The sequence below is a fragment of the Ranitomeya imitator genome, chromosome 2 (genome assembly GCF_032444005.1).
Source record: "Ranitomeya imitator isolate aRanImi1 chromosome 2, aRanImi1.pri, whole genome shotgun sequence".
Taxonomy (NCBI): Eukaryota; Metazoa; Chordata; class Amphibia; order Anura; family Dendrobatidae; genus Ranitomeya; species Ranitomeya imitator.
This window is the reverse complement of record NC_091283.1, coordinates 132,463,937-132,482,723: the sequence shown is the minus strand read 5'-3', so window position 1 is coordinate 132,482,723 and position 18,787 is coordinate 132,463,937. Positions and strand designations below refer to the sequence as shown.

At 46.7% G+C, this 18,787-nt stretch overlaps 1 protein-coding gene across 1 annotated transcript; it reads left to right on the top strand.

The window, feature by feature from the left end:
* Positions 1 to 336: 336 nt before the first annotated feature.
* LOC138662111 (cis-aconitate decarboxylase-like) lies at positions 337 to 12,327 on the top strand. The gene is made up of 6 exons (XM_069747253.1): positions 337 to 667; positions 1,964 to 2,018; positions 2,982 to 3,169; positions 3,538 to 3,642; positions 10,492 to 10,697; positions 10,788 to 12,327. The coding sequence occupies exons 1-6, from the start codon at positions 647 to 649 to the stop codon at positions 11,707 to 11,709; spliced, it is 1,497 nt and encodes a 498-aa protein (XP_069603354.1). The 5' UTR covers positions 337 to 646; the 3' UTR covers positions 11,710 to 12,327.
* The last annotated feature ends 6,460 nt before the right edge of the window (positions 12,328 to 18,787 follow it).

Sequence of the window (18,787 nt, the reverse complement as noted above, 5' to 3'; positions counted from 1 at the left end):
GCAGTGTTGCCGTACGTGATCCATTACGCGGCAAATGTAGAAAAACTGCCCGATCTGCTGTAAAAGGCGACCTTCACATCAGCGATTCTTGCCAAAGTCACTGCCGATAGTGTCATACTCACCAAAAAGGGAGCAGCACTAAAAGTACCTAGGGCAGCAGAAACTCTAAATACAGCCCTGATCACTAGTCATAGGTAAAATTCAAAATAACCCGATAAACAAGTTTGCAAGAAAAGTTTCATGAGTTTACTGTAAAGTGTTAGTGCCTTCTAATTAGAAAGCTCCCCTGAGGCCAATCACAGGAGTCCATTATGGTGATGGTTACATCAGACTATGACTCTTGAGCAGAACTGGATCTGGAAAAACAGAGACTTACAAGATAATGATTATAGTGACGTACTGAAGAGTGAAAACTTGTTATGGTGTCAGCTACTCCACTTCCGACAGAGAATCAGAGAATTATTCCCTGTGTTTCCTGGGTGTAGACTCTTACGTGAACTCCACCTATTTCCTTTGGTATGACAATGATGTAAGGATGCAGGTGATATATATGGACCAAATAAATATCTCTGGACAGAACTAGAGACACTAGACAGCAAAACAGGACCTCAAAAATCACAGCGCAGACGACTCAAGAGTCCTCACAATGCTTTCCGCACTCGTCAATGTAAGTGAGACATATGAGAGTATTCAATTCATTTTCTTAAAACTTTCTTTTTTTCTAATCCCACATTTCTTCCCATAAGGACATGCATACATATTTAGATAGATGTACTTATTTTTCACATTTTCATTCTCTTAACACTGAAATCCACCTGTGTATATGCTATAAATATATTATATTTCAAACTTGCAAAAACAGCATGGTATAATTATCATTGTTTCGTATTATATCATTTTATGCATGCCACAATGGTGTTTCAGCAAGAGATCACATTTTCCCACATTTATTTTGTTTTACTACGTTTTTTTCTTCTGCAATCATTTTGGAAATTCAGGCTATTTTGAAACATTTTAACCAAAATATTCAATGTTTATTTTGTTAAAATAAATTCATCTACCGTAATTGTATACAAATATATTGCAATGTTTTTTTATATGTCAATCACTTGCATTTTACAAGTGGTGTGAAGATGGAGCACCCTCTTTGGTCGGATCAAGTGTTACACTCAAATTCAGTTTTCTAAATTTAGAGCAAATTAACTAGTCTCGTGATTTTCCTATACCATCATTGTCACTTTACTAAATAATCCGCAATACTTTTACATACAATTTGTATATATTAATTATTTTATAATTAAGTATATAATATACACTATTGCATACTTAATTATATATACTTAATATATATTAATATACTGTATATTAATTAATTAATTAATTAATATTACGGTAATTAATTATATATATGAATGATTAATTATAATTAATATAATTATTATGTTAGATATATTGTAGTTGTTTTTATTTTTACATTAAAACATGAAAATAATAACAATAATAATAATTTGTATTTCTATAGCACCAGCAAATTACACAGCACTATATAAATTTAGGGGAGACTTGTACAGACAATAAAGGCATTACAGATTAAACATAACTCAGATCCCCAAAGGAGTGAGGTCCCTGCAGCGCGCAGGCTTCCAATCTATGAAATATATTGCCTCGATTCAAAAAGCAATTGTCCTATTGGGTGATAACACTCAATTCTCAATAGACTCCTACAATTACAAAAAGAATAATGGCAGAATAATAGATGGACGACACAACACTTAGTTGTATGTGATCTGTGTGTATATATATATATATATATATATATATATACCAAATTGGAGAATCATAGTTGTCAGTTTCTCACACTGGAGGAGTTATCCTGCATATTCTATACCAATGTGGCATAAATATATGAATGTCGCGTGCTCTCCACAAATATTCTACTTACAATGTTTTCTCTTTCTTCTAGAACACTGAGAAAGTTCATAAACTATCAAGACGTATTCACAAGTCTGCTGTGAAAGGTAAATAGTTCTCATGTTACCGCCAAAGTTGTATCTTTGCCTCCATGTGACCTTGTATTGTGCGGCCAGAATGAGAGTAAAGTAATGGCCGGAGCTGGAGCCGCCCCTCCCCCCGCGGCGTAAGGGTAGGCCCATCATGACCATGGGATGGAGGGAGGGGTTAATGTTCAAGAGGTGGGGACAGAGGGAACTGTGAGTTTAACCAGGCAGTGGGGGGTGTGGCCTGGTCAGTTCCTGCTCTCTGGGCAACAAGTGTCCCGCCCTCCTGCCCTAATTGTTTTGGTTTAAGTGGGTGTTTTTTCTTTACCTTTAGGGTGGTTTTTAGGTAACATGGGTCATTGTGGCCGTGGTGGCTGGGGGGAGTCCTTGGAGTTGATGGAAATTGGGTTGGGGGGATTCATTGGCTTATGGTTCCCCGGTATTTTGTGTTAAAACTGGTTTTGGATCTGGTGACTTGGGGGGTTCCGGCGGGGGTTGTTGGTTCCCCGGGAATTGTAACGTGAACAGGGAACCCGCTGGGGTTTTGGTGCTCCTGAGCCAGGCGGTATCGGCTGGGAGTAATTTGGTTTTGGTAACGTTCACGTTGTGCTGCGTGTTTGATCACCAGATCCATGGGAGCTCCAAGGACCCCTCCTAGTTTAAAAGTTATTGGATGTTATAATTTATTATGTTTGTTTGTATTTAAATAAAAAGGCTGCTGTGGCCGACATTATTCCAAAAGAATATGTAGTTTGAGTCTTTATTTAGGGGTAAGAGGGCATGGGTTATGGGGGGGGTTATTCAAAGGGAAGGGTTGTGCTGTTTATTTACCCCAACTGCTCGACATTACCAGGGTCATGCAGACAGCGACTTTCTGAGACGTTGTATCACACACAGATTAAACCAATGTAAGAAGAAAGTAAGAATCCCACTGACCAGCAGAGGATCGGCGCACTGCTAATAATGTGATACGTTTACTTCCAGTGATTGTTGGAAACCAGTTGGAAGACTCAGTAACCGGCAGTTTTGCATCATTTATCGATGGGATCCGCCCGGAGCATCTGTCGGATGTTGTCCGTCACAGAAGTAAACGCATGATACTGGACAACATTGGTGTGGGACTGGTTGGAAGCAACACACACGTCTTCAGGATTGTGGTGAAATACTGCCAGGTAAAGCAACAACCACGTCCTATGGGATTGTAGAGGAACACGTAGAAGGAGCAAATGCTAAACACAAATACAGCAGATTGTCACCGCAATAGACCTAGACCTTTCTACAAGAACAATATATTCTTGTAATATACTTTTTGAGAGTCCAAATTATACTGAAATAGATGCTCCCCAGACACAGGTGTAAGGTAGTGTTATATTGTAAATGTTGGAAGTATTGAAGAACATGTATCAGGTCTGTCATTCTTCATTACACAAGTGATCTGGGACTCGTTTTTTTGTGTGACAGAGGTTGTATCTATAATTGTATATTTATCATAGCAATATTGTAATGGTTACATGATTCTGTGCATTATTCCATATTGTAGGACCTGCACTTCTCATCCTTTGGAAATTCTGCCTTTTGTTCTGTCTACGGTCAAAAAGGTTTAAAGCTTTCACCGACCCTGGCGGCCTATGCTAATGGTGTTGCTGTAAGTATATGGAACGCCCGCCAGAGCCGTGGGGCACTAGGTCCCGAGTCCAGTACTTAAGGGGACGTGTCACGGTGGCGACCCGGTCCGTGGCCCTGGGCGCCCATGAAAAAGGGATATTGATTAAAATTTATGTGATACCACCTGTGGTATTCGGTCAGTGGGAACCGACGGTGCTTAAAGGGGTCCTCTGGGGTAATGGTATGGCAGCTATATGGTATAACTTCCCACAGGTGAAGTAGGTCCCCAGAGCTCCCATGTGTAGATGGAAATGGTGAATGATGCAGTAAAGAATGAGGACACAGGTTTGCAGTCTCTTTACCTGATTTACTGTAGCTTCAGGCAACCGCACTCCAGGACACCAGATCACAGGTACAGGCAGGGTCCGGCCGGCTTGGAAGCAAGTTGGGAGTCCCCTTCACCAGGTGGAGATGAAAGCCTTCCTCTAAGCGTGGTGGTATTGTAGTCCCTTACTGCCTATGGCTTCTGGCAAGATCCTCACAGTTCTCTTTGTCCTCCATGAAGGTTAGGACACAAACCCGTATGACAGGTGACTCGAGCCTTTTTACAGGGTCTCTATCACGACCCGGGCTCTATGTGCCACTGTGTCTCCTGGGTGTTAGGGTGGACAGGTTACTTGTAATAATCTAGCTGTCCTGCCGGTTTCTGCTGTAAGTCTTAGAGTCCCTCACAACCTCGGTCTTCCGGCTACTGGTATCTGCGCTATGTCAGGGAGGTAGCCCAGTCGCAGCTGTCCTCCCCAGATGTCACTCGCCCGTGCTTCCCTCTCCTGCACATTCACTGCAAGTCTGTTCGTCTTTCTAAGTCTCACTATCCAGGGGCTGCAACACATCAGGCTGAACGGCCCCTCACACGTCTTCCTGCCTCAGACTGATCCAGTCTGCCAGTCTGCTGTCTGGCACTATCTGACTCACTTTTCCTCCAAACCACAATATATACTTTTATATATATATATATATATATATATATATATAAATATATATATATATATATATATATATATATATATATATATATTGTAGCGTGGCTAAAGGGTGTCTAATCGATGGGAGATATGTCCCTTATAGATGGCTTGCTACTGTGATGTAACCATAGCTACCTATATGTGTTTCAGGACCTGTGGTGATGTCACAACCACATGTCTGGTCATGTGATGGGTTCTGGGTGTGGTTAGACATATAAAAGAAAGCCTAATGCTTAACACAGAGAGATATGTGTGGAGGTGAGACCCTCCTGAGTTTGTTACGGCTTCAGGACTGAGCCGGATGAACTGGACACTTGTTTTTCTTTGCCTGACCCAAAGGCTATTTGCTTTCTGTTGTTTTGTCATATGGTTTATGGAGCAATAAACCCAGTGAACTTTAAAGGAACCTGCCTCCTGAGTGTCAGCCGTCGCAGCTGAGTGAGTGGAACCCCTACAATTGGTGGAGAATGCGGGCAGCGTTCCCAGCGGAGAAGTGAGTTTATTTTTTGAATGTCCTGGGTCAAGGCTGTTGCAAGCCAGCAAGCATTGCCGGAGAAAATGGAGGACCTGCTGAAACACTTGGTCCAGCAGGAGCAAAGGCAGCAAGAGACCAACAGGCTGTTGATGCAGCAGGTACAACAGAGCCAGCAGCAGATGCAGCTTCTGGCAACCGCCATCCAGGGCAAGGCGAGCGCCCCAACCCCAGGTTTGGCTGATGACACCCACGTCCGAAAGACGGTAAGACGCGCATTGCAGAAAATGACTCCCGGGGATGATGTTGAGGCCTTCCTGACGGTGTTTGAGAGGGTCGCTGAGAGGGAAAAACTTCCCCCAGAGCAGTGGGCAGAGGTACTTGCGCCGTACCTGACAGGAGAACCCCAGAAGGCGTACTATGATTTGACCTTGCAGGATGCCAAAGAGTATCACAAATTGAAAGCCGAGATTCTCGCACGTTTGGGGGTGACACTGACTGTCAGGGCACAGCGAGTTCACTCCTGGGGCTATCACCAGGACAAACCACCTCGTTCCCAAATGTTTGATCTGTTGCACCTGGTCCAGAAATGGCTGCAGCCAGAATCCTCTGCGCCTGCACAGATGGTAGAACGGGTGATGATGGATCGGTTTGTCCATTCCCTCCCGAGGCCTATACAGTCTTGGGTTGCCCAGGGTGATCCCCAGAATGCCGACGAGCTGATCGGACTGGTTGAGAGATACCAAGGGTTGGAAGGCTCCTTCGGGAGGCAGCCCATGCCGTACTGGGGGTCCCAGAAGGCAGCTGAGTCCCAAAAAGGGGTGGTGCGTCCAAGGTCACAAAGGGCGGGGGAGGTGGTGCCCAAGGTCCCCACGGGTGATATTATTTGTTGGAGGTGCCACAAGCCAGGACATATAGCTGCCCGTTGTTCCCAAACCACTGAGCAGATGGACTGCAGCATGGGACGCCGTTGTTCATACTATGCGTATCCAGCCTGTAGTGTGAACTCTCCATCTAACGAGGGACCTCAAGCGTGTCCCGTAAAGGTGAACGGTCGAGCAGTAACGGCACTGTTAGACTAGGGGAGCCTAGTGACCCTGGTGAGGGCCACTTTTCCTCTCCACCTGCTCCCAGGAAAGAAGGTCGGAGTGCGGTGCATACATGGTGATGCAAAGGACTACCCTATGGCCAGGGTGGACATTGAAACGGCATGTGGCACTGAGTCCCACATAGTCGGCGTAGTTCAGGACTTGTTGCACCCTATAATTATTGGCCGGGATTTCTGTTTGTTTTGGGATTTGTGGGGAAAAGGTTCTGAGCTCCCTGGCAGGGAACCAGTGAACCCTGGAAGGGTATCGCCACACCCAGAGGCAGACAGCTTTCCTTTTTGTGTTCTGGTTGGGGATGAGGAGGAAGTATCCCCTACATCTGACATTTTGGAGTTAGAAGTTACCGGTGAAAATTTTGGGACTGCCCAACATAGGGACCCCACTCTGAGGGAAGCCCTTAATAATGTCACAGTTATTGATGGGGTGGTACAGGAGCCGGGGGCAGACACAAGATTTCCCCATTTTCTGTTGAGGGGGGAGTTGTTGTACCGGGTCACGAAAATAAGGGAGGAGTTGGTAGAGCAGTTGATAGTGCCGGGTCCGTATAGACGGAAAGTGTTGGACATGGCCCATTCACACATCTTGGGTGGACACCTGGGGGTGGAAAAAACGCAGGAACGGGTTGTGCAGAGGTTCTATTGGCCTGGGTGTCACCGGGAAATAGTGAACTATTGCAGGTCCTGCCCTACATGTCAGTTAACTGCTCCCACTCCTCATTTCCGGAACCCCCTTGTGCCACTGCCCATTATTGAGGTACCGTTCGAGAGAATTGCCATGGACTTGGTCGGTCCCTTAGTTAAATCAGCTCGGGGCCATCAGTATATATTAGTCATCCTGGACTATGCCACACGCTATCCTGAGGCAATTCCCTTGAGAAATTCTTCCTCAAAAAGCATAGCCCGCGAGTTGGTCCATGTCTTTTCCCGGACAGGTCTGCCAAAGGAGATCCTGACTGACCAGGGTACACCTTTCATGAGCAAGGTGATGAGGGAGTTGTGCAAAGCCCTGAAGATCTCCCAGTTGAGGACCTCGGTGTACCATCCCCAGTCAGATGGCCTTGTTGAGAGGTTTAACAAGACACTAAAGAGCATGCTGAGAAAAGCTATAGAGAAAGACGGTAGAGACTGGGATTGTCTCTTACCCTATCTGATATTTTCCATTCGTGAAGTTCCACAGGCCTCCACAGGGTTCTCACCGTTTGAGCTTCTATATGGCCGACATCCACGAGGACTCCTGGATATAGCCAAGGAAACCTGGGAGGCCGAAGTCACGCCCCACAGAAGCGTCATTGAGCATGTGGCCCTGATGCAGCAGAGGATTGCAAAGGTGATGCCGATCGTGAAAGAACACCTTCTCCAAGCACAAGAAGCTCAAGCCAGGGTCTACAACCGGTCTGCAAGAGTGAGGCAGTTCAATCCGGGAGACCGAGTTCTTGTGTTAGTTCCAACGGTGGAAAGCAAGTTCTTGGCCAAATGGCAAGGGCCATATGAGGTTGTCGAGAAACTTGGTGAGGTAAATTATAAAATTCATCAACCAGGAAGACGGAAACCATTCCAAGTTTACCATGTCAACCTCATCAAGCCATGGCAAGATAGAGAGCCGACAGTAACTCCGTCATTGTTAAGCAACCCAGAAGGTGAGGTTGGAGCGGTTACTATAGCAGAGACGCTATCAAAGACCCAGAAACAGCAGTGCCGGGAGTTACTCCAGAAAAACAGGGACCTGTTTTCAGAATTGCCAGGATACACGAAGGTCATAGAGCACGAGGTCCTAACAGAGCCACATGTGCGGGTGAATGTGAAACCTTATCGTATTCCTGAGGCTCGTCGAGAAGTTATCTCCAAGGAAGTGGAGCGTATGTTGAGGCTTGGAGTCATTGAGGAATCCAAGAGCGGTTGGTCGAGCCCAATTGTCCTGGTCCCAAAACCTGATGGGGAGTGGAGATTTTGCAACGACTATAGGAAGTTGAATGAGGTCTCTAAGTTTGACGCATATCCCATGCCCCGCGTTGATGAGCTCATCGAAAGGCTTGGGCCCGCCAGGTACATAACCACCTTGGATTTGATGAAGGGGTATTGGCAGATCCCCATGGCACAGGAAGCCAAGGAGAAGACGGCGTTTTCTACACCAGATGGGTGCTTCCAGTATGTCCGGATGCCATTTGGCCTACAGGGAGCTCCGGCCACCTTCCAAAGGGCTATGGATAGAGTCCTTGCACCCCACAAGGCATATGCTGCTGCGTACCTAGATGATATCGTCATCTTTAGCCCGGACTGGGAGAGTCATCTGGAGAAAGTCCAAGCGGTGTTTGATGCTATAAGAGAGGCCGGATTTACAATAAACCCGAAGAAGTGTGCATTGGGTAAAGAAGAAGCTAAGTACCTTGGATACATAGTGGGTCATGGAGAAATAAAACCCCAAATCAGTAAAGTGGAGGCAATTCAAACATGGCCAAAACCAGTTTCCAAGAAGCAAGTTAAAGCCTTCCTGGGAATCGTGGGATATTACAGGAGGTTCATCCCAAACTTCGCCACAATGGCGGCGCCTCTGACTGACCTGCTAAAAGGGACAAAATCAGTAATGGTTAAGTGGTCCGAAGAAACAGATTCAGCCTTCCAAGAAATGAAAGAGGCTTTATGTAAGCAACCCGTTCTGATGGCCCCAAACTTCAAGAAAGAGTTTATTCTTCAAACAGATGCCTCAGATGTTGGGGTGGGAGCAGTCCTTTCCCAAGAACTACATGGAGAGGAGCATCCTGTTCTCTATCTGAGTAGGAAGCTGTCCTCGTCTGAAAAGAACTACTCAGTCGTTGAAAAGGAGTGCTTGGCCATAAAATGGGCAGTCGACACATTACGATACTATTTGCTGGGACGTAAATTTAGACTGATATCCGACCATGCCCCACTTAGGTGGATGAGGGAAACGAAGGGTAGAAATGCTAGGGTCACCCGTTGGTTCTTAGCCCTGCAGGACTTCTGTTTCCATGTGGAACATAGGGCCGGAAAGCTGCACGGTAATGCTGATGCCCTGTCAAGAATCCCTTGTCTAGTGGGAGAAAGTGCCAAGCCCCACGGCTTTAGGCAGAGGGGGGAGGTATGTAGCGTGGCTAAAGGGTGTCTAATCGATGGGAGATATGTCCCTTATAGATGGCTTGCTACTGTGATGTAACCATAGCTACCTATATGTGTTTCAGGACCTGTGGTGATGTCACAACCACATGTCTGGTCATGTGATGGGTTCTGGGTGTGGTTAGACATATAAAAGAAAGCCTAATGCTTAACACAGAGAGATATGTGTGGAGGTGAGACCCTCCTGAGTGTGTTACGGCTTCAGGACTGAGCCGGATGAACTGGACACTTGTTTTTCTTTGCCTGACCCAAAGGCTATTTGCTTTCTGTTGTTTTGTCATATGGTTTATGGAGCAATAAACCCAGTGAACTTTAAAGGAACCTGCCTCCTGAGTGTCAGCCGTCGCAGCTGAGTGAGTGGAACCCCTAAAATATATATATATATATGGGAGCCACCCATAAGCAGGATCAGAGCTCCCCCTTGTGACCTGGAGTGTGAACATGTTGCATGTTTGTGTTTACCTGGTGAAAGTTATCCTTCCTTGCCTCCAAGCTTGACATCACTCTCCCCGTGAGGAAAGCAATGCCACTGTGATGACCAGGACCCTGGGGCGCCACATATATATGAAAAAGAGGCATAGTAATCGGAATTCTTAGATAATAATCAGTATTAATTATTAATCAATTATGAAAGGGATTGTCTGATCTTGTAATAAAAGTCTGCAGTCACTCCGATTTTATTATCTCAATAAAAGGAATCTGTCAGCAGGATTTTGCAACGTAATCTGAGGGCAAGATGAGGTAGGGGCTGAGACATGGATATGTGACTTCAGATGTCTGAATCCTAATGCCGTACACACTTTACAATGTCAGGATTCTCCGATGTTGCCGGTAAAAGCAGGCAGGCATGTGACCACGATTATGCGATTTGCACAAATGTGCTCACATGCCGACTAGATGCGCGGCCTAGCACAATTGACTTGTATTGAACAAAGTCAAGTACGTCTAGTTAGAATGTGGCTGGAAGTATGCTAATTATACACATACGGTCACATGACCGCCTGCTTTTACTGGTAACACCGGAGAATCCTGACAGCATGCAGTGTGAGTGCTGTAAGGATTCAGAAGTGACTGCAGACTTATCACAATACTGGAGAACCCTTTTAATCACAGCACAAAATAAAACTTATATAGCTAATCTGCCCATTCTCCCAGGTACACTCTATGGACTTTGATGATACATGGCACCCTGCCACCCACCCATCGGGCGCTGTGCTTCCTGCCATCCTGGCACTGTCTCAGATGCTTTCAAATGACAGAAGAGTCAGTGGTGAAGATCTCCTTACAGCTTTCAATGTGGGGATTGAAATTCAAGGAAGACTGATGAGTTTCTCCAGTGAAGCAAAGAATATTCCTAAAAAGTGAGTAGTTAGCCCTACTGGTTAAGAAAATTATGTTACATTGCTTAATATATTGGAAATAATTCATGAACTGCTGTTTTCTTACTACAGGTTTCATCCACCTTCTGTCGTTGGCACCATGGGAAGTGCAGCAGCTTCAGCCAAACTTCTTGCACTAGACAAAGATCAATGTACCCATGCCCTGGCGATCGCAGCCTCTCTTGCTGGTGCTCCGATGGCAAATGCTGCCACTCTAGCTAAGCCATTACACATCGGCAATGCTACTAGATTAGGTCTGGAAGCCGCCATTCTGGCTGCTAATGGTATGGAGGCCAACTCTCTCATACTTGATGATGTGCCTGGATGCTCTGGTTTTAGTGCTTTTTATGGTGATTACCAGCCTAAAGCTCTTGCTTCACCTGGAAAGCAGTACGAGTTTCTTCTTGAGAAGCAAGACATTGCTTTCAAGTCTTTCCCAGCCCATCTCGGAATGCACTGGATAGTGGATGCTGCCGTCTCGGTGAGGAGCAGGTTTGAAGAGCAGTATGGATCATTCGACCCATCTGCCATTCAGACTATTGTTCTTAAAATTCCAGTCTCCAAATACATCAATAGACCCTACCCTGATTCTGAACATCAGGCTCGTCACTCCTTCCAGTACAATGCCTGTACGGCACTACTGGATGGAGAAGTCAGCGTTAAGTCTTTCCATGATGACAAAATGTTTCGTAAGGAAATCCATAATCTCCTGAGCAAAGTGGTAGTGGAGCACCCGCAGGACAATGAAGCCAACTTTGATAAGATGTATGGAGAAGTGGCCCTCCTGCTCAAAAATGGAGATGTGATCATAGGAAAATGTGACACTTTTTATGGGCACTGGAGGAAACCTTTGAGCCGAGAATCTCTGCTGAAGAAATTCTTGTCCAATGCTGGAGACATCCTACAGAAAGACCAAATTCAGGCTGTGATAGAGATGGTAGAAAATCTAGAAAGTGTCACAGATAGCTCACAGCTTCCACTACTGCTCCAATAAAGGCAAAACATGCTTATTATTTGCAATATTTTGTAGCCGAGAGAAGAAAAAACTGTGAATTCAGATGTTTACAAAGAGTCTTATAATCCGCCCAATGCAAAATGGTGGTTGAAAGCCTCAACAAATGAGAGTGTATAGTGTATGTTCAATAAGTCTTAGTTTGGTGTGAATATTTATGTATATTTATATTGTGTAAGGTTATTGTCTAAGTGTATTCATCATTGTGGGGATAGCCGTCAGACTGGGATTACAAGGCAACATCTGTCAAAGAAAGATATGCAAGTGAATCATGTGCGCTGGGTGCACATATCCTGAGTCAATGGAGACTGCGGAACACCACTTGGATCTTTCTCATGTTGGATCAAGCACAATGATGTGGCTTCTGGAAGAAAAAAAATGATAGTTGGGCTTTATTTGTGCAGTTACTAATCATTTATGTACTGTATTTTCTGGTTAACAGAATTCGATAAATGATTCATCAGTTTATGTTCAGCCTGGAAAAGTTGGTGAACTCTGCTGATGTATGTGCCCAATCACAAAGTTCTCCTTTAACATATTTACAACAATGATTTTTTTTATGTACATTAAGTTATTAAATAAAGTTTTTTTCATAAAGTTCTTAATATACAACTTTTATTCTTCATGTCAGTTCTTTTTAGTATCCTAATAATAATTACATATTTAGTTGAATTATGTAAATGTTGCAGTGCACCTCTACAGCAGAAGAAAGCATTAAATCCTCATGCGGGGAACCAATTTTACAACATAACAGGAAATAAAACAGTGGGGGAAGAGGAAAGGGTATTGAGGTTCGATAAGAGATAGTTAGGCCATGTGCACATGTTGCGGATTAGGCTTAGGAATTTTTGGTGTGGATTCTGCATCTCTTGGCAGAAAACGCAGGTGCGGATTTGATGCGTATTTTGTGCAGATTTTGTGCGGATTTACTGCGTTTTTTTACCCCTGCGGATTTCTATAATGGAAAGACCCAAAAATGCTGCAGATCCACAAAAAATAAGTGACATGCTACTTCTTTTAATCCGCAGCATTTCCGCATTAGCACAGCGGTTTTTTTTTTCTCATTGATTTACATTGTACTGTAAATTACTTGAGGATCCGCAGCGTTTCTGCACCGCAAAATACGCTGCGGATCCGCAGGAAATCCGCAACGTGTGCACATACCCTAAGAGTCCGATTCTCAACCCGTGGTTCCACATCTTGATTCACCTCTAGAAAACTATATTGACAGTATGGCAGGTGCTTATCTTCTCTGTCTCTGACACTCTGGAACTCCTGCTTGATGCTCTCTCTTCATCTTATGTACTCTGTCCTTCTGAGGCTCGTTACCTGTGTGAGTAATGAACTCTGGGCCATACTGCTAGGCATCCGGACACAGGACCCGTCTCTTAACTCTTGCTTTTCCTACTGTCAAACAACATACATCATTAATGCATATCACTATTCATGTTACACCTTACAATAACACACTTGTTCTTCAAGGGGCAATATGGGCAATATGTCCATCTCCTTATACATGACGCACCAAAAAACTGCAGTGTCAAAAATGAAAGGAGAACTCGTATAAAACAGACACTCAAAAACGCAATGAAAAAACACAAGTAACGTAATTGTTATGACTGCCAAAGCACAATCACAGAGGTAATGTACAAACCAGGGAGACAAATACCTGAACTGGACGGTTCCCTACTAGGTAAAACCCTACTCTGCCCTGGTCTGTCCCTACCTGACCGCAAAGGTTGGCACCCTAAAATAACGCAATGGCGCTCCCACTCGACAGCGGCTTACCCTGAATGTCCTTAGCAGCTCCTAAGATTGCTAGAGTAGCAGTTCCCTAAGAAATAAAGGGATCACATACAACACAAACTACAGCACAGTGAATGAATCCAACAACGTCTATCACCAGCAGGAAACACCAGTAGGGTAAGGTATTTAAAGCTGCACCCAAAAGCTGATAGGACAAACAGCGTAAATGAAGAACACCTGTGTTAAGCTAGCCAAGCTGCAGCCAGAAAAGACGTTAAGGCTATGTGCACACGTTGCGGATTTTGCTGCGGATCCGCAGCAGTTTTAATGCTGCGGATTCGCAGCTGTTTTCCATGAGTTTTTTATGTAAACCTATGGAAAATAAAATCCGCAGTGCACATGCTGCGGAAAAAACGCGTGGAAACACTGCGCTGTTTATTCTGCAGCATATTCGTTCTTTGTGCAGATTCCGCAACGGTTTACACCTGCTCCATAATAGGAAACCGCAGGTGTAAAACCGCAAGTGGAATCCGCACAAAACCCGCATAAAATCTGCGGTAAATCCGCAGGTAAAATGCAGTGCTTTTTACCTGCGGATTTCTCAAAACAGGTGCGGAAAAATCCGCAGAGGTTCCATCTACATGTGCACATACCCTTAGGCTGCCATCACACTAGCAGCATTTGGTCAGTATTTTACATTAGTATTTGAAAGACAAAACCAGGAGTGGAACAGTTGGAGTGCCCCCAGACACAGGGCCATGACGTTTCGGTACCGGGCCTCTCTGGTTCGGTTCTGAGGGTGTCATGGTGGCTAGACCCGGTCCGCGACCCTGCTAAGGGGCGTCCAATGAAGGTGGTAGTATAGTCTGTCAGGAGTTCGTGATGCCACCTGTGGTGTTCGGTCAGGGTGACCAACGCTGCTGTAGGGTCCACTGGGGTGATGGAATGGCAGCTGGATGGTATACCTTCCCACAGGTGAAGTATGTCCCCAGGGCTTCCCAGTAGGGTGGATGGTGATGGTGTGAGGTGCAGGCAATAACGAGGACACAGGGTTGCAGTCTCTTTACCTTTTACTGAAGGCTTCAGTACACTCAGTCCAGAGCACGTTCAACCGGGCTATCAGAGACCGGCCGGTCCGATGGGCACATCCAGAGTTTCCCTCGCAGATGGAAATCATTGCCTACCAATAGCGCCTGTGTGTTGTAGTCCTACCCTGCTGAGCATTCGGAATAGTCCTCACAACTGCTGTTCTCTTTCGTTCGTTCTCTACAGCTTTCTCTCTCTCTCTCTTTCTTTGGTTCCAGATGTTGCTAGTTTCTAACGTCCCCCAGATATGTTATGGCTAGGACGCCACCCGTTTGACGGGAAGGCTTGGAGGTCTTCCGGCACCCTAGAGACGCCCCTCTCCCAATGTTGCCCCCTATGTCTTCGTAGGTGTAGAAGGTAGACAGCCAACCTATAATTGACTGTCCAGCGGAATTTGAAGTAATGCGTGAAGTCAGTTACTCCTACGGTGATCCGGCCACCGACTACGCGCCTCAGTAAGATGTTGCCTTCCTCTCTCGGCATGACTCTTACTGGCTCTCCTTTGTGCTGATCTCGTTTACACTGTTCCACAATATTCTTCCCCTCTTGTCTCTTCCTTAGGATAACGCCGCAAGGTGTGCAGGCGCCGTTCCGTAACGTTCTGTTCTGTCGCTAGGCACCTGCCAGGTTCCCACGCCTGACAGGGACCCCCCTGTGTCTTCTCCCCGCAACACCCCCTGCCACGGGATGTTGCCTGGTTCCAACCCAGTCAGCTTCTGACTATCTTCCTCCCCAGCCCCTAGTTTTACCAGTGTGAGGAGTGGCCCAATAAATGAAGCCTTTTTCTCCCCCTAGTGGCCGGAGTGTGAAGTGTAATGTGTTCTGGTGATACCTGGTCAGGAGAACTCTTTAGGGGGGCGTGGCCTAGGCAGCAATGGAGTAGGGTGTGTTGCCTGTGGGCTCCAAGAGGACTTCCTCCTAAATCAACTAACATCGGCTTAAAAACTCACTTTTTTGCCAAATTGATGATAATTATCACCTCTACACGCCATAAGGATTCGTTTGAGACCAGGATTGCCTACTTTGGTGTCTCTCTTCACCATCATCTGGCGGACATCCACACAGGCCGCATGGTCTGGGCCTAGTTGTAGGCCCCAAGCAACTGCCGCCCTTATCTACGGGCTTATCACCACCCTGGCCCATCGCTAACTTACCTACCCTTGTGGGTAACTACAATAAACCAAACAAGCCAAGCAGAATTTATTTTGGTGGACTCCCCCTGCAGTAGGGCTAAAGCCTGCACCAGCAGTACCCTGGACTGACGCTTTGGATGCCTTATACTGTGAGACGCAGCCTGCGCCTCCTTACATCAGACCTCTGCAAGTGCCGAGACTCAGAGGAGGTAAGCGTTGTGTGAGCGCTCCCTCCTCCTTCGCAGCAGCCGGAGACGCGGCAAGTAAAGAAGTCTTCCAGCCCGCGCCGCAGCCAGGCGCGGTGAAGAGGCTGAGGAGCGGCGGCGCCTGAGGACATCTGCGAGGGTGATCGGGAGCGCCGGAGGACCCGACGCAAAGCACACAGGCCGGAGCGACACCGGAAGATAGCGGGGGACCCGACCGAGGTGGGAGTCCCGACCGGGGCTCACACATCCCGGAGGTAAGCGGTCCCGGGGCCGGCGCTCAGCAGATTAACCCCCGCGGCGGCGCGGCCGCGGCAGAGTGCCGGCGGCTGCGGACCCGGGCGCCTCCACACATCCCGGGGCCGGCGCCCGGCGGATCATCTTGCCGCGGCAGCGCGGCTGCGGCGGTGTGCCGGCGGCTTCAGACCCGGACGCCTCCGCCCGTCCCGGGACCAGCACTCGGCCAATTAAACTCTTAGCAGCGGCGCGGCTGCGGCGCAGCTGCCGCGGCTGCAACAGCACACCGGCGGCTGCAGATCCGGGCGCCTCTGCCTACATTAATAGACTCGCTCCATACCCCCCCACATCGCTTAACTTGCATCACCCGGGGAAAATCCCCCTCCCCTGCAGGAAGGAGTGAGCCCCCACAGAGGAGTACACGAGCCACAAGGAAGCCGTTGTGATTTAATACAGCGGCGGCTCCCACACTGGAGAACCCAGTAATTAGCATACTGTAACAAGTCTGGGGCTAGTGAAGCCTTATTAAAGCCTTCTGGACTGCGTTGTGGCCGGGCGCGGTGGGGAGGTGAACTACACTGCCGCCGGAGGAGGAGCTGCGGTCGGCTGAGGACCCGCCGAAGTGAATGCTCGCCGGGACAACGGTCGGGGATCACACAGGACCCAGCTGAGTGCCGGCGCTAGGTGCTGCTGCCGCACCGGAGGTAAGGAGTCCCGGACCCAGCACTCGACAAACTGTTCCCCTGTGCGGCTGCGGTGCTACATTACATCACAGCGCCGCACCTGTGGCTGGCAGCCAAGACTCCCCCACACTCATCTGCTCTCCGCTGTGCACACCATTTAAGCGGCCGGAGATAAAGAATCCCGGACCCAGTACTCGGCGGGCTGTTCCCCTACGCGGCTGCAGCGTTACATTACATTACAGTGCCACACTTGCGGCTGGCAGCCAGGACTCCCCCACGCTCACCTGCTCCCCGCTGTGCACACCACATAAGCAGCCGGAGATAAAGAATCCCGGGCCCAGCACTCGGCGGACTTAACCCCTGCGTGGCTGCAGCACTACTTCTGCGGCATTGAGCTAAGCACCGCGCTTATCTGGAGAAAAGAGGCCCTGCGGCTTCTCTCTACCTCAAAATTGTGATCCGCACCTGGACAAGGGGTTAAACTCTATTAACCATTTAATATTTAACCCCTCAGCAACGAAATACCTATATAAAAACAAGAGTCCAGCCAGTCAAATAAGAAACCAGCTAATATATCACACTATTACAGTGGGGAAAATAATTAAGTGAGCTGATACTGACACCTAGTGGCCACTCAAAAGAACAGTGGCTCCTTCTTCTTTTCTATAGCTGGGACAGTGATAACTAAACCAATGATTGAGTTACAGTGCAAATACTCCAATAATATGATGTAATAGAAATTTTGCCTGCTGGTAAAAGGAGGAATCGGTTGCTTTCTTTGTGTTTTACAAGTTGCACAATGGTCAAAACCAGTACGAAGACGCCAAAGTCAATTAAGGCAAACTCCCAAGCCACCCAATCAGACCTAGATAAATATCTAAAAAAGCGTCTTACTAACCCCAGTGACAACAAAGCAAACTACCCTGCTAACCCAGTATTAGTAGGGGAAACAGATACAGACATGGAAAGCGATTCGGACATAGGTTCTGATTACAGAGACCAACAGGTGACACGCTCCTTCATTAAAAGGATCCTATCCGAGGCACTAGGGCCTATTGGAAAAGAATTGGCGGATATCAAACAGGAAATATCCCAACAAGGCCATAGACTAGAGACCCTAGAAAACACTCAAAACAGCTGCATGGAACACTCTAATACTATTCTGACCTGTATTAAAGCCCAGGAAGAACAACTACACATCGTCCAAGCTACTTTAGAGGACCACGAGAGCCGGGAGCGTAGAAATAATATCCGAATAAAGGGCCTGCCGGAATCTGTCGCCTTTGAAGCCCTAAATAAGGCAGCAATTGAAATCTTCGGCTCCCTATTAATGGAGCAAGATCCCAAAGATATGGAAATCATAAGAATACATAGAGCACTCCGTCCCAAACCTAAGCAAGGAGATCCACCTAGAGATATAATATGTAGATTCTTAGACTTCCGCACTAAAGACTTGGTGTTGAGACGGGCGAGAGAAGCCCAAGAAATTAAATTCGAAGGCACACAAATCAAACTATTTCAGGACTTGTCAGCAACCACCCTAAAGAAACGATATTTGTTAAAACCTTTCACTGATGCGTTACTTCAGAAAAAACTTCAATACCGTTGGCTATTCCCATTTGGAATACAAGTCATCACTGAGGATAAAAGATTACAGGCCAGAACCTCTGCTGAAATAAAAAAATTATGCAAGGAACTGAACATTTCACTAGACCAATACCCCGACATCGAGACATTCCATGCGGCTGCTCGGTTACAACCCTTACCTGCGCCCACCCCTTGGCACCAGGTCTCAACTCCTAAGTCCCAGAAATCAAAACGCAAAGGTCCCAAATCGACTCCTATCAAGGATCAAGACACCTGAAAGTTTGACTGGAAAATTAGTTGGTTTTAGCTACATTGAGACTCTTTAGGAGTAATCTGTAGAACATACCTTGGTTTTTGACCCTTTCCTCTTTATAAATATTTTTTA